Consider the following 27770-nt stretch of genomic DNA (forward strand, 5'->3'; position numbering starts at 1 on the left):
CTACAATACAGATGTTCTCCAACTGTCATGTTTAAGCACTTGAGAGATGTCCTGGATCTATAGGGTGGGATCCAGAATGCCTCTTGGGTGTAACCATCAGTGATGAGGACCTGTTTCTGAAGTGAAGTCCATACATACACCCACCGGCCACTTTATTAGGTACACCTTGCTAGTACCAGGTTGGGCCCCCATTTGCATTTAGGACTGCCTTAATTCTTCATGGCAGAGATTCAACAAGGTGTTGGAAACATTCCTCAGAGATTCTGGCCCATATTTACATGAGTTACTGTTGCCCTTTATCACCTCAAACCAGTCTGCCCATTCTCCTCTGACTTCTGACATCAACAGGGCATTTTTGTCCACACAACTGCCACTCACTGGATATTTTCTCTTTTTTGGACCATTCTCTGTAAACCCTAGAGATGGTTGTGCATGAAAATTCCAGTAGATCAACAGTTTTTGAAATACTCAGACCAGTCCATCTGGCACCAACAATCATGCCACGTTCGAAGTCACTTAAAGCGGTCTTCTGGTGCTCAGTTTGAACTTCAGCAAGTCATCCTCACCACCTCTAGATGCCTAAATGCACTAATTTGCTGCCACGTAATTGGCTGATTAGCAATTTCTGTTACCAAGGAATTGAACAGGTGTACTTAATGAAGTGGCTGGTGAGTGTACATATTTTGTTTTAATGAAAGCTGTAATGTAAAGTTCAATCAAATGCTAAATGAAACTTGTGTTTCAATGCTGTCAGGTTGACAGAATGCATTTTCACCTTTATGACAAAGGTGACATATATTTATTTAACGAGGCTGTGCTCCAAAGGCCACTACTTTGTGGACTTTGATAGTTATGATTACCTTTCACACACTGCCCTGGGTGACAAGAGTTTTTATTTGTATTTTTTTGCTAAGCTACTGAAAGGTTACTGAAGATTACCATTTACTGCAGTTATTGCTATATATATATTTTTAAAAAGTAAATTGCTTGATTGTCAAGAATCTGTGAGATGAATATGAATTAAACATGTTCTTCTGGGGCCAGGTAAAGACATTGTTAGATTCTACCCAACCTCAGAGTTAGAATTAAAAATAGGTTTGGATAAATTGCACAAAGAAGAGTTCGGCACCATCCACCATCATCAAGGCACCCGAATGAATAAGCCCCTTACTGGACGTTCTAACCGAAACACAACGGTCAATATAAGCAGCCCAAAAGAGGGAACATTAGTGCAGATGATGAAGCTGACAGTCTCCCAAGGATAGGATTCACTCTTCCTCTTATGAGATCTTCAAAAGGCCAGAAAAAGGACTCCCATCCAGTAATCAAATAAAGAAAAAAAGAAGAGCACTCATAGTGTAGTATTGTGATACTGTTACAAACCAATTTAATACAAGTTCCACGTACATCAATATGAATGGTTACCAACATTAAACATAAAGTTTCTAACCAGAAAGATGTCCGCCGTCCCTCCAGAACGTGGTGACATCACACGCTTAAGCTCCACCCAGCATGTGACATCACCACGTTCTGGAGGAACGACAGCCATCTTTCTGGTTGGAAACTTTATGTTTAATGTTGGTAACCATTCATATTGATGGAACTTGTATTAAATTGGTTTGTAACATTATCAAAATACTACACTATGAATGATCTTCCTTTTATATTCTTTATTTGATTACTGGATGGGAGTCCTTTTTCTTGCCTTTTGAGGATCTCATAAGAGGAAGAGTGAATCTTAACCTTGGGAGGACTGTCAGATTCATCATCTGCACTATTAATCCCTCTTTTGGGCTGCTTTTATTGACTGGTGTGTGTTATTTGGACTTTATGATTACTTATTGTGTTATAGATTAGCGCTGCATTTTCTTTGTTTTTAAGTTGTATGTTGCCTTTTATGCCAGCAGCTTTTTATATTTTATTTTATTTTAAGTTTGTATTTTGTGTATTTATCCAAGCGCAGGTTGGATTTTTTCTATTTCATCAGTTAGAATTGTCCAGGAAATTAGAAGATGGCAGTTTCCAGAGCTGTATAGGAACTCAACTGTAACAAGCAATCTGACAGCATCTGTTTAACTCGATCAATGAAGCTGCAGTAAAAGGTATGAAACAGAAAACTGAAAATAGTCATAATCCAAGCCAGCTATCCCATTAGTTGTATCACCTTTCCTAAAGCTGTCCATTGTGATGTTAATCCCTGACTAGAAGAACCTGTTGGGTTTCAGGTAAAGTGTTATGGTGTATTAGGTGTAAGAATACCTCGGCCTATACACTAAGACAGTACAATGTTGAGTGAGGATGTGTAAAGTTTTGGTAACTTAAAGCAACCAAATAGATTCCAGCTTGCTGTAGCCACATGTGTGAACAGTCACTTTGACTGCCTGCTGTGGATTGCCACACCTTGCTGTGTGTCCAAGCAATTAGACAATGGCAGTCTCCAGTACTAGATAGGAATATCGACTGGCACAGTCAGGAGGCAATCTGACAGGTTCCCTTTAAATTGACCCATGAACCAGCTGCAGTTAAGGTGTGAAAATAATCATAATCCAAGCCAGCTATCCTATTACTTGTATCACCTTTCATAATGCTGATCATTGTAATGTTCATTCCTGACCTAAAGAACTTGCTGGATTTCACATAAAGTATTCTGGTGTATTTTGTGTAAGAATACCTTGACCTGTTTAATAAGGGAGTACAATGTACAGTGATAACTTATAGCAGCCAAATTGATGCCAGCTTGCTGTAGCCACATCAGTGAAATCCTCACTCCTATTGTTTGCTATGGGTTGCTTCACTGCCATATTAAATATATCTGGTTGTGAAGCAACCATGTTAATATATGAGAACTCATTCAAACCTGTACTAAAGACTGACAAATACATTTATATAGCCCCAGTGCAGAGCCTGCAGCCCAGCAGACAATAGTCTGTGGTTTCCCTTCCTAGGTGCTCACTCAGGACAGTACAGGAAAAATGAATTTTTTGAATGGGTTCTAGTAACTAAATGTCTCGAATTATTTCTGTTATGCTATCTTACTTTATCTGTTTTATCCATCCCTTTCCTCTTCTTTTTAGATTATATTATAATGATTTTGTTGAGAGAAGCATGTTCCTATCCTCCAACAACTCCTATAGCATGTTGAAAGCTGTGACCATCTCTCATAGCATACCCATAGCCTTTGACCATCTTCTGCAGCATATATGCAGTCTTTGACCATTCCTTGTAGCACGCCCATAGCCTTTGACCATCTTCTGCAGCATGTATGCAGTCTTTCACAATTCCTTGTAGCACGCCCATAGTCTTTGACCATCTTCTGCATCACGTATGCAGTCTTTGACCATTCCTTGTAGCATACCCATAGCCTTTGAGCATCTTCTGTAGCATACAGTTGTGTTCAAAATAATAGCAGTGTGTTGAAAAAAGTGAATAAAGCTCAAAATCCTTCTAATAGATTTTATTTCCATACACACAAATGCATTGGGAACACTACACATTCTATTCCAAATCAAAACATGAAGAAAAATATATCAAATGTGTGTTGTTCCTCTAAAAAAATTGAAGAAACACTTATATTAGACTGTTCAAAAAAATAGCAGTGTTTGTATTCTTCTTTACAAACTCAAACATTCATTATATAAACTGAAAAATGTTTGAAGATTTTGCTTTCCTTTGAATCACTTAATGAATATTTAGTTGTATAAGCACTGTTTCTGAGAACTGCTGTACATCTGTGTTGCATGGAGTCAACCAACTTCTGGCACCTCTGAACAGGTTTTCCAGGCCAGGATGATTGGATTACATTCCACAGTTCTTCTCTATTTCTTGATTTTGCCTCAGAAACTGCATTTTTGATGTCACCCCACAAGTTTTCTATTGGATTAAGATCTGTGGATTGGGCTGGCCACTCCATAACGTCAATCTTGTTGGTCTGGAACCAAGATGTTGCACGTTTACTGGTGTGTTTGGGGTCGTTGTCTTGTTGGAACACCCATTTCAAGGGCATTTCCTCTTCAGCATAAGGCAGCATGACCTCTTCAAGTATTCTGATGTATTCAAACTTATCCACGATCCTTGGTATGCGATAAATAGGCCCAACACCGTAGTATGAGAAACATCCCCATATCATGATGCTTGCGCAACCATGCTTCACTGTCTTCACAGTGTACTGTGGCTTGAATTCAGTGTTTGGGGGTCGTCTGACAAACTGTCTCCGGCCACTAGACCCAAAAAGAACAATCTTACTTTCATCAGTCCACAAAATGTTGCGCCATTTCTCTTTAGGCCAGTCAATGTGCTCTTTGGCAAATTGTAACCTCTTCAGCACGTCTTTTTTTCAACAGTGGGACTTTGCGGGGGCTTCTTGCAGATAGCTTGGCTTCACATAGGCGTCTTCTAATTGTAACAGTACTCACAGGTAACTTTACACCTTCTTTGATCTTCCTGGAGCTGATTGTTGGCTGAGTCCTTGCCATTTTGGCTATTCTTCTATCCATTCGAATGGTAGTTTTTCACTTTCTTCCACGTCTTTCAGGTTTTGGTTGCCATTTTAAAGCATTTGCGATCATTTTAGCTGAGCAGCTTATCATTTTCTGCACTTCCTTATATGTTTTCCCTTCTCCAATCAACTTTTTAATTAAGGTACGCTGTTCTTCTGAACAATGTCTGGAACGACCCATTTTCCTCAGGATTTCAGAGAGAAGTGCACTGTAACCAGCATGTACAACATTTGCTGCCTTCCTTCCTTAAATAAGGGCAATAATTGCCACCTGTTTTTCAAAGAATGAATGACCTCACTAATAGAACTCCACACTGCCATTATTTTGAACATGCCCCTTTCAATTAGTGATTCAATGACACAGAATCAGCAGCATGCATGTCATGACTGTTGGGTCTGTTGGATTTCTATTACTCTACTACACCTGCTAGTAAATTATTTGCCATGTAGAAATATCATTTCTACCAAAAACAGTGATTGATTGAGTTAGTGATGTCTGACTGCTATTATTTTGAACACAACTGTATATGCAGTCTTTGACCATTCCTTGTAGCACGCCCATAGTCTTTGATCATCTCCTGCAGCTTGCCCAGACCTTCTACTGTGGATGTTCTCAAAATTTATACAGTTAGCCACTGCAGGATATTGGGGTGCCATGAAGAGGCTCTGCAGCTTAAGCATTTATTTGCAAATGTGTGAAAAATAAACCCTTGTTTTTAATGTGAACTGTTAGACAGGACAATTCGGTTGGTTGCAAGCTGGTTGATAAGTTGAGCTGGGAATTTTTCTCTGTTGTTGTTTGACATGCGTCACCCTTCCATGTGCTTCTTGCTGCAAAGACCAGTTATAGATTGGGGCAGTTGACATCTGTTTGTACTGTTGTTATACTGGTGAGAGGAAGCAAGGGACACCTTGGCTGCCATTGTGATATATGCTTGGTGTCTAGTGTGCTCCTCTGTCTTTAAGGAGGGCTCCCTCCAGACTTACCTGCCCTCAGTCTATCTATTATTATACATGTGCTTCTATTATGGAGGCGCTCAAAATTTATAGAGTTAGGAACTGCAGAATATTGGAGTGCCGTAAAGAGGCTCTGCAGCTTACGCATGTATTTGCAAATGTGTGCAAGCTAAACCCCTGTTTTTAATGTGAACTCTTAGGACAATTCAGTTGGTTGCAAGCTGGTTGGTAACTTAAGCATGGAATTTTTCTCTGTTGTTTGACATGCGTCACTCTTCCATGTGCTCCTTGCTGCAAAGCCCAGTTATAGATTGGAGCACTTGCCATTTGTTTGTACTGTTAGCATGTCCAGAGCCTCTAACCATCTCTTGTAGGATGCCCATAGTCTTTGATCATCTCCTGCAGGTGCATTGACACCTTCACCCTTAACTGAAAATCCAGGGACCTTGAGGTCTCCACCACCATGCAATAGTCCCACTTCATTCCTCCTCCACTGAAGCACGCAGCATGTATGATGGTGGAGACACTGAGGTTCCCTGAATTCTCAGTAGAGGCTGGAGGTGTGCATGCTTCAGTGGAGGAATGAAGTGGGACTATTGCATGGTGGAGGAGATGCCAAGTTTCCCAGGATTTTCATCAGGAGTAGTAGTGCCTTAACTTTGGTTTCAGTGGAAGGAATAACACCTCAGAGTTTGTATCATTGGGAGGAATTATACCCTATCATTGGTATCAGTAAAAGTCACAATGCCCCATGCTTGGTGTTAGTGGGAGTAATAGTGCCCCATGCTTGTTGTCAGTGGGAGGAATAGTGCCTCAGCATTGGTGTCAGTGGGAGGAATAGTGCCCCATCATTGGTGTCAGTGGGAGGAATAGTGCCCCATCATTGGTGTCAGTGGGAGGAATAGTGCCTCAGCTTTGTGTCCTTATTGATGTAAAGTACTTATTTTCCTTTTATGCTTTATGTTAATATTGTTAAAGTTGTTGTTGTTAATATTTATTTTTGTAACTTTAATTTGCAACAGTATCATCAGTGAGATAATTTACGAGGAGGTGTTTAGGGGCGGAATTAAGGGTTGGGCAGGGTAGTGCTTGGGTGGGGCTACCGGTGGTGAACAGGGCTGTCTTTAACGTGGGGCAAAAGGGGCAGCTGCCAAGGGCCCAGTCATTGTTGCAACCGCTCAGAACCCTCCGTACTCTACACATCGATCTCCATAGGAGAGCAGAGGAGGGAGGGGGTGGGGACTCCACACAGGCAGAAGCTCCTCCTCACTGGCAGCCTGCACGGGCACACTGTAAGTATTCCTCTGCAGCCCCACTGTGAATATGTTGTGTGTGTGTGTGTCTGAGTATGTGTGTGTGTCTCTGGGTGTGTGTGTGTGTGTCTGAGTATGTGTGTGTGTCTCTGGGTGTGTGTGTGTGTGTCTGAGTATGTGTGTGTGTCTCTGGGTGTGTGTGTGTGTGTGTGTGTGTCTGAGTATGTGTGTGTCTCTGGGTGTGTGTGTGTGTCTGAGTGTGTGTGTGTGTGTCTGTGTGTGTGTCTTAGTGTGTATGTCTGAGTGTATGTGTGTGTTTCTGAGTGAGTGTGAGTGTGTATATGTCTGAGTGAGTGTGTGTGTATGTGTCTGAATGTATCTGTGTGCGTGTTTGTGTGTATGCATGTGTGTGTGTCTGTCTCCGTCTGTGTGTGTGTTTGTCTCTGTGTGTGTGTTTTCTGTGGGTGAGCTCTGAAATGAAATCTGTTAGGAAGAGAGCTTTGTACTTGTGGGGGGGGGGGGGAGAGAGAACTTGGATGTACACAGCACACCCCTCAACCCTGCACTTCATATAGAGTGCACCCCTCAATCCTTCACTTCGTACATAGCGCACCCCTCAGCCCTGCACTGCATACATAGCACACCCCTTAGCCCTGCACTGCATACATAGCACACCCCTCAATCCTGCACTCCATACACAGTGTAACCCTGCACTCCATACACAGCGCACCCCTCAAGCCTGCACTGCGTACATAGCACAACTCTCAACCCTGCACTTCATACATAGCGCACCCCTCAATCCTTCACTTCGTACATAGCACACCCCTCAGCTCTGCACTGCATACAGAGCACACCCCTCAATCCTGCACTGAATACACAGCGCAACCCTGAACTCCATACACAGCGCACCCCTCAACCCTGCACTTCGTACAACGTGCACCCCTGAACCCTGCAATCTGTACGTAGTGCCCCCTTCAACCCTGCACTCTTTATATACCCTGGAAGCCCATGTTTGGAGATGCTGCTCACATTGAGCTCTGTTCCTACCTACACTCATTCAACCTTCATAGTTGTGTATTCTCTGCTATGCTCATTGCTAATAACAAGTTTTAGAATTTTCTATTGGTGGGTCTTGACCCCTCCGCAGTCTGTGGTTTGCAGAACGGAAGTAGATTGTGTGCGGTAACCTCTAGCAACCAGTGAGCTGTAATGATATGCAGTAACCTCTAGCAACCAATTAGTGAGTGGTAATGATGTGCAAGAACCTCTAAGAACCAATGGGTGAGTGGTAAGGATGTGCAACACGCTCTAGCAACCAATTAGTGAGCAGTAATAATGTGCAGTAACCTCTAGCAAGCAATCAGTGAGTGGTAATGATGTGCATCCAACTCTAAGAACCAATGGGTGAGTGGTAAGGATGTGCACTACCCTCTAGCAATTAATCAGTGAGCAGAAATGATGTGTTGTAAGCTCTAGCAACTGATCAGTGAGCTGTAATACGTGCTGTAACCTCAGTGAGTAGTAATGATATGCTGTAACCTCTGGCAACCAATTGCTGCCTGATCTGCTGCAGTAAACTGATTTTGAGTCTAGCTGCTATTTACTGTATGTCTCAGAATGAGGGGCTGGGGGGGGGGGGGGGGGGTAGCGGCTAGGAGGGCCCCCCAAAAATGTTTGCCCAGGGTCCAATCAATATTAAAGATGGCTCTGTTGGCAATTAACTCTTAAGGTCTGGCTACTAGCTCAGGACTGGAAATTTTGAGCCCTGCCATACTGTATGTACTATGCTGTCCAGGAATGGTAATGATGGGGCTGTGACATACTATATCAATGCCAGGGGAGCCTGTAATGGTTACCTTTTATTCACATAACTTAATACTTATAGAAAAAAACTTTCTGCTCCTGCTCCAGCACCCCTGGCAGTATTATAGTCTGCCTATACCCCATCACTGATGCTGTTATTGGACAACTTGGCCTAAAACTAAATATGTAGAAAAATTATAAATGCTTTAGGAAATAGGAAATGATATATTATTGTTACAAGTAGTAACTGCATAACTCTCTCAGGTGACAACCTTTGTAGTGATACTGGACCTGATGTCAACATTATTGAAACCACAGCGCCAGTTTAACCCCCCCCCCCCCCATACACACACACACTCTCTTCTGTCATTCCTGCGAAGTTTAACACTGAAGAAATAAGAACTTGTCTGTATAAATAGCAATACAAAGTCTCATATACTACATTGAAATTCTTTAGATAAGCCTGGCATCTTTACATGCTGCTTTCTATCATCTGTATGTCTTCAATGTCCTGTACGTATTTCTTTTTTTTTTAAAGAAAAAAATTACAGTTTAGAAAACCTTTTGTTTATTGGTTATATGGTCTCTTCATTTTTCTTAATAAAAATTAAGTCAAAGATAAAAATGACATAATAACTGCAACAGACAACTGGGTTTCAATGAGTTTATAATTTATTTCCTTCCTGGGACTCAGCACATGACAATCGATTTGTTAATAATGTTAGTAACAATATTAGTATTAATAGTATTTTAACATAACTGTACAAATTGCACATATTTGCTTGAAACATTCCCACCACTGTAAACTGCAGGTATGTTCTTCAGTAGTGCTCCTTTAAAAATATTAATATGCTGTTTATTAAAAAAATCTTAAGAGGTTATTTACTAAAAGAAAAATTCTCTTTTTTTTTTTTTTTTTTTACATTTCTCTGGATTGAAACACCATAAATACTTTAGTGAATTCCTTTAGTGCATCACCCCTTAATGTTATAAATCCCATGAGCATATTGCCTAAGCTTTTCAAATAACTGTTGTAGGTAACCAATGTAGTCTACCTGGAGGAATATATACAGGCTTGATGTTGCAGGAACCTGAAATCCACCCTGCAGTACCTAGCCCATAAATAGCTCTTCATTTTTCATCACACACTTCATTAAAGGGCAAGCAGTATCATCTTCTGTAATGTATTACAAAGATTGCACTAAATGAGCAGTGCTGAGTATTGCAGCTGTATTACAACACATACCGCTCATGTTGTTTATTTTTGACACTGATGTCGGGGGTCAGAGCGTACAAATTGGCCCCAGTGGGGCACTAATGGCATCCTGGAGGAATTGATGTTGTTACTTAGTTACCCTCTTAAGAATGGACAAACATATACATACTATTTATTTTTTATTGCAAAATAAACTAGTTCCAGTGTCAATACCCAGCATAAGACAGACGCACAGTATCCAAAGGCACGCCACTGTCTTACAATTTTATCTTTTTATTTTTAATGTCTGTATATATGGTTTGTGTCATGGGCACGTATTTCTTTTCCCTCTCATCCAGGAAGTATAGGGGGTCAGTGATTGTGGATGGATCGAAGCCCTGTTTCACCAGCTCCACCTTGCGCTGTTTAAACGTTCCTGTGATTTCCAGTTCATCCTAATCAGCAAATGCATAAATAAGTGATCATGAGAGAATAATAACATATTTTAGTAGTCCAGGAAGAGTGATGTAAAAAATAAAAAAAATAATAATAAAAAAAAATATATAATAATAAATAAATATATATATATATATATACACATATATATACACACACACATATATGTGTATATATATATATATACATACACACACACACACACATATATATATATATATATATATATACATACATATATATACACACACACATATATATATACATACATATACATACATATACATGCAGTATATGCATATTCCCATTTAGGTCTAAGCTGTCATGTCCATCAAAACTATGAGCTAATGTTACTGATTGACATACCTTCCACAATGTACCCATCGTTATATCAGTTTCTTTGTACTTAGGAAGGGTGCTGAATACTAGGCCTAGGTTTTATACAGGGCTACGATATCTCCACTTTAGCATGAAACCATTGTCTTTCCTGCTGCTCTGTCCAGCCCAAATGATTCAACTAGTAGTGGGGTTACCATTAACTTTTAGAGAAAATAAGGTCCTATACATAGACTGAACCTAGGATCTAGGCAAAAAGAAACTCCCCAAAAAGTGATAGAAGACAACAGCAAGTCCAATCAGTTCTCAAGGCAAGGACTTGAAGGTACACACGGTATATGAATTTTACCAGTTATTCTAGTTAATGTGCTTAAAGCAGAGCCACACCCAAAAGGGGAAGTTCCGCTTTAAGCCTTTGTCCCCCGTTCCCCATTAAGGATTGGCACCTTTGGGGAGCGGGTACCCGAATTTGACAGGTACCCGCTCCCACACTTCCTCTAGGATCGCCTAGGTGATCGGAAGTGGAAGTTGTCCCCCCCCCCTCAGTTTTCTGGGACATGTGACAGGTCCCAGAAGACTACGGGGCCATACAAAGCGCAGTGCTTCACAAACATGCGCAGTGGGCACCCGGATGTGAAGCCGCAAGCTGTCACAGCTGGGTGCCCACACTGAAGATGCTGGTGCCAGGGAGAAGATGGCTGGTGGAACCAGCGGTGGTGAAGATACCTCTGGACCGAGGGACAGGTAAGTGGCTGTATTTTAAAAGTCAGCAGCTACAGTTCTTGTAGCTGCTAACTTTTATTTTATTTTTTTTAGGTGGAACTCCGCTTTAAGTGTGCATTATAATCTTAAATTGTTGATACAGCAGGAGATGTTTTGGTGAAAAAAACATCCGTGGATAGGATGAAAGCAGTGACAACAGTATCAAAGGTACATGCAAGGATACCATGGCTGAGCATATGCATTTGAAGCGTGTATGACCCTTTATGGGTCATGGCTGGAGGTGAGCACGTCCGCTAGCTGGTGGAGGATTTTTGTCAGTGGTCTCTGGTTGATTCACAGTTTATTGAAGATTTATACACCGATTGGAACGTTGCACTTTATTTATTCACAATATATATATGATTTTTCTATATGTGTTCACAATATATATGTATTCGCATTTATTTATATGATTTCACATATGTATATTGGTTACTATATATTTTTTTAGGTCACTTCACTCAATCGTTTAGTTCATGAACATTTATTTGTGTAATTTATCTATTTGTCACATTTTGATGAGGAAGGTCTAACATGTCCCATGCCTTAGTCATAGGCAATTTGGGGATCCCAAGCCTGGAATTGGCCTTTAACCACTTCCCGTCCGACCCAGGTATATAAACGGCTGGATGGGAGCAGTGCAGGAGCGGGTTGCCAATCATAAACGGCACCCGCATTTTCAGCCTGTGCGCTCTCCCTGGAAGCGTGCGGCACCAATTGCTGTACAGGACCTCTGTGTGAGGTCCTGATCATGTGGTCACTGATTGGGCAATCAGTGATCACATGAACAGTAGTAAGCAAGATGTCACTTCTGACATCATTGCTTACTACTAGTGAAATTTGTGAATGATCACGGAGGTCACATGGTACACATGGTATCACAGAGGTCACACGGCTATTCACAACAGCCTTATACCATGTGACAAGCTGTGACCAATCACAACTCTCACAGTATTTCTCAATGGCTGCAAGATTGCAGTCAGAGAGAAGGAGAAATTATTGCTTTTACAGCCTTTATGGGTGTAAAAGCAATCAGTGTAAAAAAAAAAAAATCTTCATCACCCCCCACAAGTAGTCACTATGGTGACACTGTACTGCTAGGGTGACAGTATGTAAAAAAAAAAACCCAAAAACATACATAAAAATATAAAAATAAAATAAAAATGTAAACTTTTTATTTTAAATTATAATTTTTGGTTATAAACTAATTTGGGTTATTTTTTTTACTAAAAAGATAGCTGAATACATTTTGGCCAAGATTTATGAAGAAAGATTATTTATTTGCAAAAAAAAAAACACTTTTTTTCAAAATTTTTTGACTTTTTCATTTATATAGCAAAAAAATCCCAGTAGTGAATAAATACCACCAAAATAAAGCTTTATCTGTCTCAAAAAAATTCTAAAAAATTAATATGGGTGCAGCGTTGCATGACCGTGCAATTTTCATTCAAAATGTGATAGCACTGAAAGCTGAAAATTGGCCTGGACAGGAAGGGGGTGAAAGTGTCTGGACTTGAAGTGGTAAATAGCATCCCTAGTACAGAAGTGATCATATGACTGAGCAGGGACATTATTCTTAGGTACAAGTGGGGGCAGTGAGTGACCATGTATTCAGTAAAGCACTATAATATGTCACCATTAAATAAATACAGTTAATATTTAAAGGGCAGCTAAGCTAACCCTCATCCCCACCTTTTTTGATTTGGTAGGATGCCACATCAAGCTATAGCATTGATAATAGTGAACATGATTTTTGAGAATATCAAGAGTTTCACCCTAGTATCAAAAGAAGTCTCACCTGGATCCTAATAAAACGAGGTCTTGCATAATTTGGAAGAAAGTCTCGAACATGTGCATATAGCTTTCTACCATCAAAGCTCTCATATTTCCTCAGCTTGAGTGTGGCCATTCCAATCCGCCCTTCATGATCTGTTTAGGAAACCACAAAGCAATTCAGATTACATTTGTACAAAATATTGGTTGCAACAGGCCTGAGAGAAATGAGCAATGTTTTGCATGTTTGTCTATAAAGCCTCTTATCAATAAAAGTGATCTTCAGCATTAACACTGCTAACTTCAAGTACTGTGGCAGTTTTGGTAGACACTAGCAGAACATACTTTATTAAATTCATAAACATTTCAGGATTAAAAAATGGATGCCACGGTTGCTGAATTGTTTTTCAACCTACATGTTCCAGGGCTTTCTAATTCCTTTACAGTACTTGCAACAAGCATTTGCCCTTGTTGTGTCAGAACACCTGATATACACATGCTTGTTCTATGTCAATGGGGCTGATTCACTGTAGCCAAATTGGCTGTTTACTTTGCAAAGGAATTTTCCCTTAGCTTAGTGAATGGGAGTAAAGCTTTGCTGACATCCAATCAGGTATAAGCAAAAATACTTTATCCTTGCAGTCAGTTGGGGATTTTTTGCAAAGTGAATTTTCACCACATTCATTAAGCTAAGGGAAAAATGCCTTGCAATATGAACAGCCGATTTGCCTTTAATAAACTAACCCCAGCAAGTACATAATTAGTGATGCACTAATAAGAACAGCCCTGGAGCCTGCACATTTATAAACAAGGCAGGAATTGCAGATCCCATCTTTCTGTCCTTTATTAACTAACAACGGGAGTTCAAAATATTCAAAATAATTTCCATACTGTTTCAACTTCCACTAAAACACTATGATCTGCCTTCTTGTGTAAGAGGGGAACTGCACTAGGAGAAATATGGACAACTTTCCCGATTTTAGTTGCTTGGCTTTCTTTGGCTTCATTCAATTCTATTTCACTGATCTGGAACAAGGATACAGAAAGTGAAGTCAGAACTGCTAGTTTGCTAGTGAATTTGGTCAGTGATTTAGAAAGTACTGATATAGATCAGTATGAGAACCCAGCAACTAATATTTGCAGAAGAAAAGGTCAGTACTGGCATGTTTCTTATTGCATATTTCTTTCCTAACAGGTTTTCTTTAATCAGCTGCTGCCCACGTAATGCATATGTGTGGCGGAAAAGTGGGTGCACACATGTGTGCCAATGGGGGGTGGCCAAGGTTACTGTATTGAGAGTGTACTCAACATGTGCTCCCAGAGCAGTGACCGAGCTGTCAAAGACAGATCCCGGGTCTCCACTAATGATGCTGGTCACATGTATAGGCCAAAATTTGTACACTGTATATACATACACACACACATATATATATATATATATATATATATATATATATATATATATAAATATTTTGTTCCCCCTATCTTTTCTAAATCACAGCCTTTCACATTATTTCCTTTTCTGACACAGCCGCACTGCATGGGAAAAAATTCCTGGAATTCTGCTTTAATTTAAGTCTCTACAATCTACTTATCATGCTAATATACCATGAGCTGTAGATCTAACAGTTTTTTCTCCTTGAGACCTGGAAACTATTTAAGGGTTCCATAAGATGGTTGAGAAAGGCTGCTTTAGATAGAGATTAGTTCTGACCAGGGGTGGACTGACAATTCATGGGGCCCCCGGGCAATAGGGGATCATGGGGCCCCTGTGTCCTTCCCAAACTCAAACAAGCCTATGAAAAAGGTACCAGGGGCATCTCATGGGGCCCCCTACTGACCCCGGGCCCTCAGGCAGTGCCCGAGTTTCCAAATGGTCAGTCCGCCCCTGGTTCTGACCTAGATGACAGTTTTTGTAAGCCTGGTTTTTGACTATATTTTGAACAGCTAACCATTTGCATATTAGCAAAAAGGCACCCATCAGCATAAACTAAGCAAATCAAACTCATCATGTGGTTAAACTTCACATTTCAAGGAAGGCTTCTAATGAGCAATACAAGAACCGTGGCATAGGAATCTAGCCATTGCCTTTGTTCTGTTTGGTGTTCAAATCCCCATGAGAAGAAAGTGAAAATCATATCACATTCCAGTTCGGGCAGTTGGCCACAATGCCACATACAGGTGTAATATATCTCTGTTTTTTATTGTAAATAACCATGGGAAATATATTCCTTCCTAATTTTGATTAACATAAGGCTGGCCACATAGGAAACAAATCATTCCTAAACTGTGGTTATAGGGTCGCCTCCATGGTAGCATAAAGGACTGGGCTGATCAAACAAGAGTCAGTTGGCAGACAAGCAAGCCTGGTGCCCAGAATTCTCTCTTCTATCTATGTCAACTATGATATTTGATTGGTGGCACACGATAAACCTTATTTAATAAATGAAAAGAACAATTACAGATCAATCGTCTTTCATTGTTCTAAGCTTTCCATGTTAAATATTAGTGATTACTGTGGAATCTAGCACATCAGTGCTTACTGCACTAGCTTAGGACAAAACTAAGAGAATAAACATATACACATATAAACCAGTCGATGGCTTGTAGTAAAATAAACACAGCCAGGCATTTTTCTTACTTGGGACAGGCACTCCATAAACATTCACTTCTTCTATAAAAGTCACCAGACTCAAAATATCAGCAACCTCAGTGGTGGCAACGTTTTCTCCTTTCCACCTGAAATGAAGCTTATCATGAGATGAGTTTATACAATCAGGTGCTGTAAATACATAACCCCATTAATGACATGACTGCTTTAGGAAGAACCTTTGAGAGCTTTAGAAAGCATATTACAAGTCATAATACAGAATACATCTGGTAATGACAAGGGTTTTATTTGCTCAGGAAAACAAATACACATAGTGGGGGAAAAAGCCTGAAACACTTACCGCTTCTACAGACTCTGACTGGTGTGATGAGTGCTAACCCTAGCTCTGGTTTCAGAGATATTCTATAAAACCAGGTATCACATTCTCTTTTTGAAATAGGGGAACTCTTGTTGGCTCCTTTAGCTTTCAAAGAAAGCAGAATGGTCAAAAATTAAAATCTCTCTGAATAAGAGCTTTGGTGTCTTTGCCCAGAAGAACGGTGCAATTTCTACCCTCACTTAGATTGGCAGATGAGTTCATTTTTTCCCATACCTAGAATGGCAGATGGATTCATTCTCTGCCCACATCTGGATTGATGGCAGATGGGCTTATTTTCTGCCCAGGCCTAAAATGGTAGCTGGATTCATGTTCTACCTATAACTAGATAGAGAGATTTTACCAAACTAGCTGTCACATTCTCTGTTTAAGGAAAACCCTTGAGGGCTCCTTTAGTTTAGCATTCAGATATAGCAGGCTGGAAAAAAAAGGACATCTCTTTGATGAAGAGATTTGCTCAACAGGTAGCAATTCATTTTCTATCCACACCTAGAGTGGCAATTCATTTTCTACCTACACCTAGAGTAGCAGTTCATTTTCTACCTACACCTAGAGTAGCAGTTCATTTTCTACCTACACCTAGAGTGGCAATTCATTTTCTACCTACACCTAGAGTGGCAATTCATTTTCTACCTACACCTAGAGTGGCAATTCATTTTCTACCTACACCTAGAGTAGCAGTTCATTTTCTACCTACACCTAGAGTAGCAGTTCATTTTCTACCTACACCTAGAGTAGCAGTTCATTTTCTACCTACACCTAGAGTGGCAATTCATTTTTTACCTACACCTAGAGTAGCAGTTCATTTTCTACCTACACCTAGAGTAGCAGTTCATTTTCCACCTACACCTAGAGTAGCAGTTCATTTTCCACCTACACCTAGAGTAGCAGTTCATTTTCTACCTACGCCCAGAGTAGCAGATGGGTTCTTTTTCTACCTACACCCAGAGTAGCAGATGGGTTCATTTTCTACCTACACCCAGAGTAGCAGATGGGTTCATTTTCTACCTACACCCAGAGTAGCAGATGGGTTCATTTTCTACCTACACCCAGAGTAGCAGATGGGTTCATTTTCTACCTACACCCAGAGTAGCAGATGGGTTCATTTTCTACCTACAGCTAGAGTAGCAGTCCATTTTCTACCTACAGCTAGAGTAGTAGATGGATTCATTTTCTACCTACAGCTAGAGTAGTAGATGGGTTCATTTTTCTACTCAGACACGCAGCTGGATTTTTTTTCTTCCAATGCCTAGAATGGCAGCTGGGCTTATTTACTGCACAGGCCTAAAATAGTAGCTAGAGTGATTATCTGCTTACACCTAGATAGAGAGATTCTATCAAACTATATGACATGTCCTCTGTTTATAAAAGGAACATTTATTTATGGTACTTATATAGCACCATCAATTTACGCAGCGCTTTACATATATATTGTACATTCACATCAGTCCCTAACCCTCAAGGGGCGTACAATCTAAGGTCCCTAACGCACATTCATACATACACATACTAGGGACAATTTAGACAGGAGCCAATTAACCTACCAGCATGTCTTTGGAGTGTGGGAGGAAATCCATGCAGGCACAGGGAGAACATGCAAACTCCAGGCAGGTGGTGCCATAGTTAGGATTTGAACCAAAGACCATAGTACTGCCAGGTGGATGTGCTAACCATCTGGCCACTGTGCTGCCCATTCCCAGGGCCTACTTTAGTTTAGCTTTCAGATATAGCAGGCTGGACAACAAATGAAAATCTCTCTGGAGAAGAAAAGGTTCAGTGTCTTTGCTAAACAGGTTCATTCTCTACCCACACCTGGGATGGCAGATAGGTTAATTTATTGCCCAGGTTTAGAATGGTAGTTAAGTTAATTTTCTACCTACACAAAGAGTAGTAGATTGGCTCATTTTTTGCCCAGACCAGACATTTTTTGCCCAGACCTAGAATGGCATATTAGTTGTTTTGGTTTTTTTTACCTACACATGGGAAGGGGGGGATTTACTAAAACTGGTGCACACAGAATCTGGTACAGCTGTACTTAGTAACTAATCAACTTCTAGGTTTTATTGGCAAAATTTAATTAAACAAACTGAAGCTAAAAGCTACAACTGACAGCATTCTCTGACAACTAGAAGCTCTAAAGCTTTGTTGAAACTTGCTTTTTCCAACATTTAGGATATATGTCACAGGTTCATAACAGTTTAATGTGCTGAAATAAACCATCTACAATGTAGAACTGTGCTTTTCAGGATAACTATCACTATGTGTTGTAAAGATAATCCGGCATTATCATAAATCAAGTTCAAGCTGACTCAGATATGATTAAAACAAACCTCAGAACTCCAAAAATGTTGCCTTCAAGTGTTACTACACCCAGGACCTGGCATTCACTACATGTAATTATTCTAGTAAATATAAACTGCTAAAAATGTTTTCTCATCAGCAGATAGTGTAGTCTTGTGACTTCTATCAGTGCCCAGCACAGTACTGGTTAAAGCTTGTAGGAGGAGTTTTCATTCTCCCCTGATTGTCCTATGATTGGCTGCATAACCCCTGATCCTCTGTCTGGATAGTGCTCTCTAGCAATACACACCAAACTGAGCATGTGCAGCCTGCCCCCAAGGCCCTGTTCTTTCAGCAGATGGATTGGGGACAGTTGAAGAAGGGGAGGATCCGAGAAAACAGGATCAAACTGCATTTTTACACAGTGCAGAGGATTAACCCCTTAGGTTCCACAGTGAGTATAACAAGCATGCTTTACTGCACATACAGACTGATTTTACTTTCGCGGGTTTAGTAACACATTTTAAAGCGGTGAAAAAAACAAACATTTGCTTAAGGGTTCATGCACACTGGTAAAAAAAACGCCAGTGCTGTTGGCCAAAAAAAGCACTAATTTTGAGCAGTTTTTTGTATTAACGTTTAACAGAGTAAAACGTTAATACAGAGCACTAAATTTTTGTTTTCTGCCAGAAAATCCGCTCTTAAAACACAAAATGGAAGGGTTTTTTCTGCCTGTAAACGCTGAACTTAAAATATGCCTCTAAACAGCCTAATGTGCATAGACACAAAGAATAATATTAGTTGCTTCTACAGGCAAAATTCTCAACTTCTCAAGGAGCAGCATTTTAAGCCAGTGTACATGGACCCTTAAGCTACCAATTAAATCTAATATCAATACATAATTTTTTCACAGCAGGCTAGACAAAGAAAATTAGCATTTGGCTGGTTGTTAAGGGAAACCACTCTATTATAAACATCAGCCAGATTTGTTTTCTTGGTTAAAATATATCTCTCTGTTTTTATTTCTGTTTGTGATCCCATTAGGGAGACATTTCTTCCTTTCCTGTCTCTTGTGGCACTTGTCGAAGAAAAACACATCACTAGTACAAGAATGACCCTAATAGCAGAGTCCCCCTCACACCAGGGTCCCCATCAGAGCCCCCCCCCTTAGATTAGGGTTCCCATCAGAGCCCCCATACTTCCAGGTTCCATCAGAATCTTCCTTACATCAGAGACTCCATCATTGCCCCCCTTACATCAGATTCCACCTAAGGGGTCCCCCCTTACATTAGGATTCCTATCAGAGCATTCTTACATCAGGGTCCTCATCACAGCCCCCCTTACATCTGGCTCCTCATCACAGCCCCCCTTACATCAGGGTCCTCATCACAGCCCCCCTTACATCAGGGTCCTCATCACAGTCCCCCTTACATCTGGGTCCTCATCAGAGCCCCCCTTACATCTGGGTCCACATCAGAGCCCCCCTTACATCTGGGTCCACATCAGAGCCCCCCTTACATCTGGGTCCTCATCAGCGGCCATTTACACCAGCTTTCTTATTAGTAGTCCACTCTTACCTTGCTTACAGTGTTATTGTAGTCAGTGTAGCAACAGGGCAGTATGGACGGAGGAAGTTTAGTCACCGTGCTTAGACAAGCACATCACCAGATGCCCTAGCAAGCCGACTGTCCTAGCAACCAACTTCCTAGCAACCAACTGATGGGAAGTTCATCACAGCACAGCAAGTGAAGCCTGACTCTAGTTGCGGGCTGGATGCAACCCTCTAGGGGTCCAGATTTGACTTATGCTCCGTAGTTTGGAGACCCCTGGTCTAGAATAAAGTAAAGCCTTCCATGATTCTTCATGTGTCCATAGCTGACATTAGGGGTCATTGAAGTTCTAAGAAAGTTCTCCATCAATTTCAAAACTGTCAAAAGTGTAATATTCTTATTTTGTTTACTCACCTAAATGTGTCTCCAACTCTATCATGGAAATAAATAAATTTCTGCTGGTCAACCATTAAAATATCCCCAGTATTAAAATACATGTCTCCTTTCCGGAACACATCCTTAAGTATCTTCTTCTCTGTATGAGACTTATCTCCGGCATAGCCTCCAAATGGAGACAAGGAGGTAATCCTACTGACCAGAAGTCCAGGTTGGCCTAGGACAGGAAATACAATTCAAGTCAGGCAGACACATAAGAGATGAATGGTATAGATTGTGATAACAATACTTCTTTCACAGATACATATGGAAGCTGCAGTGCCCATATAAAGGCTCCTCTGTATACTGCGGTCCTAACTCTATAGTTTTGAGAGCCTCCAAGATGGATCATATATAACAGTAAATACATTAAGGGCAGGTTTGCCTTTAGGGAGCCCACTCCTCCTTAAAGGCTCAGGGGCACTCTGGACGCCCAACAAGAGCACAATCGCAGCTGAAGACTTTAAATGTGATCCCACACCAAATCAGTGAAGAAGCTATACAAAAATATGGCAACCACCTTCATTTATAACTGCTGCAGGCTAGCTAGTAAGTGTGCTTTGAAATTTGCTTGTGAAGTGCGTTGCCCTTCCACGTGCAGCTTACTGAAAGGCTAGTATAAATTCGGGTGATTGCCATCCCAACCGCCTCAAGACAGAGGAGAGAGTGAGAGGGTTGAGAAAGGGGAGAGAGAAAGGGTGAAGGGGGGATGGAGAAAAGAGAGAAAATGGGGGTAAGCATGCACTAATCTGCGTGCTTATCCCCAAGTATAAATTCCCTTTGCAAACCAAAATGCTCCCCAAACAAAAATTCCCCCTCTTCCTGTACAAATTACCCCCTGTCCCCCTTGAAATCCCAAACTCAGCACAGATCTTTGCCCCCCCCAACTCCCTCCCAGCTCAAATCCTCTCCCTCTTCAAATCCCTCCTGCTCAGGAGCAAACTGACCATTTGGAAACTCGGGCATTGCCCGAGGGCCCGGGGACAGTAGGGGGCCCCATGAGATGCCCCTGGTGCCTTTTTCATAGGCTTTTTTGAGTTTGGGCAAGGACACAGGGGCCCCATGAGATGCCTCTGGTATCTTTTTCATAGGCTTTTTTGAGTTTGGGCAAGGACACAGGGGCCCCATAAACCCCTATTGCCCGGGGGCCCCATGAATTGTCAGTCTGCCCTTGCTCCTCCTAGCACAAAGTCTCTAGCCCTTAAATTTCCCCTTTGAGTATAAATCCTGTCCCTCCTCAACATCCCCCCTCCTAGAAAAAGTCCCTCCCAAATTTCCCCTCCTAGCACAAATCCTCCTCAATCATCCCTACTAGTACAAATCATCTTCCCTGATCCCCCTCCTAACACAAATGCCACAAATCAGCCCTCCTAGCACATAACTCCCAAATTAACCCTAGCACAAAGCCTCTCCCTCCCAAATGTTGCCTCCTAAAATAAATCGTATGCCACTACTGCCCCACCATTTCCTCTTCCCGCTGCAAATCCTTTCCCCCCAAATCCCCCTCCTAGCACCTGCCCCCCCCCCCAACCCTCCTCCTAGCACATATCTTCTCCCTCCCTTCCTAGCACAAATACTCTCATCCCTACCACAACTGTTTGTTACTCTGAAGCTTCTGTCACTTCTCCTGTCAGCTTGTAAGTAGAAACTGTCAATGCAGCACCCCCACCTCACATGATATCATAATGCCCAGGGCAGCCGCCCTTCTTGTCCACCCCTTGTCCCAGACCTGCTTGTGAGTTTTTAAACTGTTTAGGTCCAGAATATTAGAAATTCTGAGACTGGCTTGGCCCCTTGTACTGTATGTAATACATATGGTATGGTTCCGAAAACTGGTGTTGCATGAGCATCAGGACAATTCTAAAATGTCAACATTTTTATGATTCCAGTGTATTCTACTGTATTCAGACTACTAATGTGAAATCTATCCTCTGGGCCTGATCTACTAAAATGTGAAGTAAAGTGAACCTGTGCTTGTTTTAAACCAGAAATCATGTGCAGAGAAGGAAAAAAAAAGATCTTTACATGGCTAGATGTTTGCAATGATTAGAAACTCATGTCATCTGACTTCTCACTTCCGGAGGGGTTGGTTTACTAAAGGAATAGAAAGTGTTTACTTTGCAAATTGATGGTCAAGGAGCTTAGTAAATAAAGTGAAGCTGCATTCACTTTAATCATCCATTTTTTACAAGCACAGATCTTGTTTTCAGAATTTACCTTGTACGTAATTATTTATTTCTTGCTTAAACTAAATGAACATCTACAGTATATTCATTTAGTAAGAAAAACCCAGGAAATCAAACCCGGTGAGCTGCGTTTCTTCATCGATGGACAGATTCATCCATTCATTACATACCTCTCTTGGCCTTGCAACAGCGTCCTTTGGCATCTCGGACAGGTTCATCCTTTTCAATGTCATATTTAATAAATTCAAAAGGAAGTGCTTTCTGTAGAAACAAAGGATATACAATACTTTATCATTCAGAAATACACAATAATAACTGATTTATTCACCAATATAAATATTATACATACATACAGTATATATATATATAGGTTACAGAAGTAATTACACAAGTTGACAGCTTGTGTTGGGACGTAGTTTATTATGATTATTTATTTATTACTCCCTGAGACTTGACAATGATTGCAAGAGTTCCTTTGGGGGTAAAAAGGTTGAAAAAGGCTTCTCTAAGCCACTGTGCTGCCCCCAGTCTTTCTACAAAAGATAGGAAGAATCAGCCTTCCTCAGTAAACTGGGGAAAAAATTTGCTACTCTTGCTAGAATATCGTATATTATATATCATATTTAAAGTGTTACTAAACCCAGGACCCTGCATTCACTATATCTGGTCTCCCACAGTACACAGAACATGGAAATGCAATTATTTTAGTAAATATAAACTGCAGTTAGAACAGTCTTGTGACTTCTATCAGTGTTCAGCAGAGCACTGGTTAAAGCTTGTAGGAGGAGTTTTCTTTCTGCTCTAGGAGGATGCAAAGCCCCTGACCTTTGTCTGGGCAGTGCTGGTTGGCCCTGTGCTGATAACTTGCACTCTCCCAAGAAAAAAAAACTCTCTAGCAACACTAAACTGAGCATGTGCAGAGTGGCTACGGGTTCAGTTTGTCTTATCAGCGTGGACATTTGAACAAGAGGAGGGGCAGAGAAGAAAGGATAAAACAGCTTTTTTACACAATGCAGAGGATTAACCCCTTAGCATGCTTTACTGCATATACAGACTGATTTTACTGTTGTAGAATAGTTATAGTTGTAAAATAGAATAGTTATTCATTAATATTCATATTAATTTTTAGAGGGTAACTCCATTTTCATGGAAAAAAAAATAGCAAATTAAAAAAAAAAAATATATATATATAGTATATACAATTGTGACACAAGTCATATTGTAATTGAAAGTGATTCTAAAGGTTGTAATTCTTTTTTTTAATAACAAACATGTTATTTAAAACTGTCCATTAACTATGCATATTCTGTACATACCTGTGGGATCCCTCTAGAACAGGGGTCTCCAAACTTTCTAAGCAAAGGGCCAGTTTACTGGCCGGAATGTAGCTGGTGGGAGTAGAAAATGCCCCGGCATCAGTGCCCCATCATCTGTTTTAATAGGAGGAATAGTGCCCCATTGTTGATAACAGTGAGAAGTATAATGCCCCATTGATGGTGTCAATTGAGGGAATAGTGCTCCATCATTGGTGACAGTTGGTGGAATAGTTCCCCAAGGGCCAGATAAAGGCAAGCAAAGGGCCACATCTGGCTCCCGGGGCCACAGTTTGCAGACCACTGCTCTAGAAGCTCAAAATCACTGCACTAAACACCACTACTCCAGTGATCTCCACTTGCTTTGTCAGTTAGCAAAGAACTGCTAGCAGGCAGAGGAAGAGATTTCCTGGCAGAAGAGAAGCATAGACACTTCTACTACATATTCCTACCTACTAGTATTTTCTACATTACAGTTTTAGTTCTACTGTAAAGGAAACCATTACTGAGAAGGATACATAAACTGTCATTGATGTTCACATTCTAAAATAAAGTCAAAAGACTAGCAAACCTGAAGCTTACTTTGGTGTCCGTTTATGACACAGAGAATAGCTGCGATTCAACGGATCTCAGCTATTCTCTGGTCATTCACAGTTTATGACACTCAGGAGATCATGTCAGCCCTTCACTGGAGATCTGTGTTCTCCCTCCAGATTCTCCAGCCCAGAGCTGGAGAATCGGAGGGACCGAAAACTAAGCAGAGATAATTTACTTCTGCTTAGTAAACTGATCTTTTACTGTAATCTCGTGAGATTATAGTAAAATCAGCCGTTTTCCAAAGTTTGTAGACCGTTCTCCAGCGTTTGGAGACCGTTCTCCCTTCATTCGGAGAACTGCTTCATAAACTGCATTCACAGGAGAACTGTGTTCTCCGAGAATGCCGGAGAACTGAGCAGCGATCTCTTACCGCTGGTTCATAAACGGACACCTATATATGAGGAGCAATGAAGTGGAGAGCTTTTTTTTTTGGACCCTCATAGGCCTAATGCCACTAATACCAATCATCATTCAAACACTTTTATGACCAACTCTATCAATTATTGCTTTACCTTGAGTAGGAAGTTTTCTCTGCCCACTGCGCCGACTGTGTTGGTGTAGTTGATAAATAATACGTTTCCTTCGGTAGCTGCATAAAACTCATACATCTGAATATCTCCAAACCTCCTCAGAAACTCACTCCAGACATCAGTCCGTAGACCATTTCCAAGGGCCATCCTCACATTATGAGATGCATCATCATCTGTCTGAGGAACAACGTAAGAGAAGTTTAGATAGACAGATTAGGAAAGCCAATATGTACTGTGGAACATCAAGTTCCGAGTCCTGTTATTTGTTTTGATTTCTCCTGTTAATGATTCTTGTCAGTGTCACTGACTTGCATATATACCTTTAAAACATTGTTTTAGTTACCAACCAGAACCACCATTTAAGGTCTTGTTCACACTGGCATTGACAACAGGAGTTTGAGGGGCGTTTTTAATGCTCCTCAAACTCCTATGCAAATGATAATATAGATAGCACACAGTGCTGTTCACATTATCAAATCATGAAGCGTTCGTGTTGCATTGCGTTGCTATGCTTCAAAATTGAAGCTTTATGTGGAGTTGGAAGGAGTTGAAGCCTTTCAACTCCTTCCATTCAAGTTTATGGTAATGTGCCACAAATGTGCTGGCATGTGTTTGCAGCATGGTTGCGGCACGTTAACCGCTTGCCGCCCTGCCACTGTGTATATACGTGTGCAGGGCGGCAGTGGAGCGCAAAACCACGTTTAAAAACGGGTTCCGCGCTCCCGACACTTTCGCCGGCAGGGGGCGTGCGCGCGCGCTCCCGCCGACCCGCGGGTGACACTATTTGATCCAGGAGGGATCAATCATTAGATTTCAGCCAGTGATTTCTGGCTGAAATCACATGATCGGTCCCTGTCCTATCCTGTCCTGTGTTGACATACACAGGGCAGGATATGATGTCATTCTTCTCTACCTGGACACATTCCGTTCCAGACAGAGAAGAAGACATCCAAAAAGTGAGTACACAAGCACTACACTACAGTTAGAACACTCTAGGACACATTTAACCCCCTGATCGCCCCCCCCCCCCTCCAGTTAACCCTTCACTGCCCTGTGTCATGGAAATTTTGTATTGTTGGTCGAACTTTAAATGTGTCATATATTCGTGTTATTCATATGTCTCTCGTGTGGCTTAATTAAAGCTCTGAAGGCTGCAATTGGGCCATGCGCATGTACAATGTATGTATTACAGTACTCAGCTTGGTAATGGATGAGATGGCAGATCTGCGCTTATAGACCGGCGTGTATACCACCACGGCATTCGATGCGAATGTCGCTGGCAGTAGACCGCGGGCCTGTATCCACATATCAGCAGCATAGTACCACGTGGGCTTCATAACGCAAGGCGCCAAGCGGTACGAACTCCGCGTGTAGGCTTATGCATATCTTACAACCCATTACCAATCTGAACTGTATCTTGGATGGATGTGTTTTAATAAAGATCGTACCGGGCCCATCCAGGTACAGACTGATATTTTTAGGGAGTGCTTGTACAGGGAATGGACATACCAATAGAAGCTAGTAGGACAGGAAATATGACCTCAGATGGCTCATGGGGGGAAAGGGGAGGAAGTCTGCTGACCTCAGAAGACTCATGGGGGAGGACCAGTGATAGATAATAGGAAAGGCTATGCTCCAATTGGAATATACATCCTGTGTATAGGCACTCCCCATTGCATTGTTTGGTGGGACGGGATTGACTTTATTCATGTGGGGGGCATGTGTGTATTTTTAATAAAACAGAGAGCTGGGTCTAAAACCAGCCCTTATGTGAGTTGCAACACCATCCTGAGAGTGTCGTTTGATCATTCTAGGGTAACAGAGCTCTAATTCCCCCACATCTCAACAGAGCCAAAGTATTTGGATGGGCAGGAATCGTGTAGTTTAGCTGCAGTCGTGGTAAGCAAGATTCGCACAGCTTTATGGGGGATTTCTGCGCATCCAACTGCGAGTACTCACGGTAAGGAGAAATTCGTTAAAGCGAATTTCCAAGACACCTGTCACCAGTGTTACTGATCAGTGAAGCGATTTTTACTGATCAGTGTCGCTGGCGACTTCCGATAGAGTTAGCTCCCCTCCCAGATAGCGCCAGATTGCCCGCCAGTACACCAGTAATCCCGTTTAACCCCTTGATCGCCCCCCCCCCTCCAGTTAACCCCTTCACTGCCCTGTCACCCAGTGTCACTGATCAGTGAACCAATTTTTACAGATCACTGTATCAGTGTCGCTGGCGACTTCCGATAGAGTTAGCGCCCCTCCCAGATAGCGCCAGATTGCCCGCTAGTACACCAGTAATCCCATTTAACCCCTTAATCTCCCCCCCCCCCAGTTAACCCATTCACTGCCCTGTCACCAGTGTCACTGATCAGTGAACCGATTTTTACTGATCACTGTATCAGTGTCGTTGGCGACTTCCGATAGAGTTAGCGCCCCTCCCAGATAGCGCCAGATTGCCCGCCAGTACACCAGTAATCCCGTTTAACCCCTTGATCACCCCCCCTCCAGTTAACCCCTTCACTGCCCTGTCACCAGTGTCACCGATTAGTGAACCAATTTTTACTGATCACTGTATCAGTGTCGCTGGCGACTTCCGATAGTGTTAGCGCCCCTCCCAGATAGCGCCAGTTTGCCCGCTAGTGCACCAGAAATCCCATTTAACCCCTTGATCGCCCCCCCCCCCCCAGTTAACCCCTTCACTGCCCTGTCACCAGTGTCATTGATTACAGTGAACAGATTTTTACTGATCACTGTATTAGTGTCACTGGTGACTTCCGATAGTGTTAGCGCCCCTCCTAGATAGTGCCAGTTTGCCCGCTAATGCACGGGATTTTTTTTACCAAAAACATGTAGCAGAATACATTT

At 41.6% G+C, this 27770-nt stretch overlaps 1 protein-coding gene across 1 annotated transcript in view; it reads right to left on the bottom strand.

Moving 5' to 3' along the window:
- Window positions 1-9162: 9162 nt before the first annotated feature.
- SLC27A2 (solute carrier family 27 member 2) overlaps window positions 9163-27770 on the bottom strand; it is an 89205-nt gene continuing 70597 nt past the window's right edge. Inside the window, exons 5-10 of the mRNA XM_089685702.1 lie at window positions 24891-25085; window positions 22639-22729; window positions 20262-20460; window positions 15672-15769; window positions 13056-13186; window positions 9163-10158 (exon numbers count right to left, since the gene is read on the bottom strand). Coding sequence (XP_089541828.1) covers window positions 9982-10158; window positions 13056-13186; window positions 15672-15769; window positions 20262-20460; window positions 22639-22729; window positions 24891-25085 — 891 coding nt within the window. The 3' untranslated portion in view covers window positions 9163-9981. The remainder of the gene's footprint in view (window positions 10159-13055; window positions 13187-15671; window positions 15770-20261; window positions 20461-22638; window positions 22730-24890; window positions 25086-27770) is intronic.

The sequence above is a fragment of the Staurois parvus genome, unplaced genomic scaffold (assembly GCF_062004578.1).
Source record: "Staurois parvus isolate SC_StPar_1 unplaced genomic scaffold, SC_StPar_1.0 ptg000381l, whole genome shotgun sequence".
NCBI classification, from domain to species: domain Eukaryota; kingdom Metazoa; phylum Chordata; class Amphibia; order Anura; family Ranidae; genus Staurois; species Staurois parvus.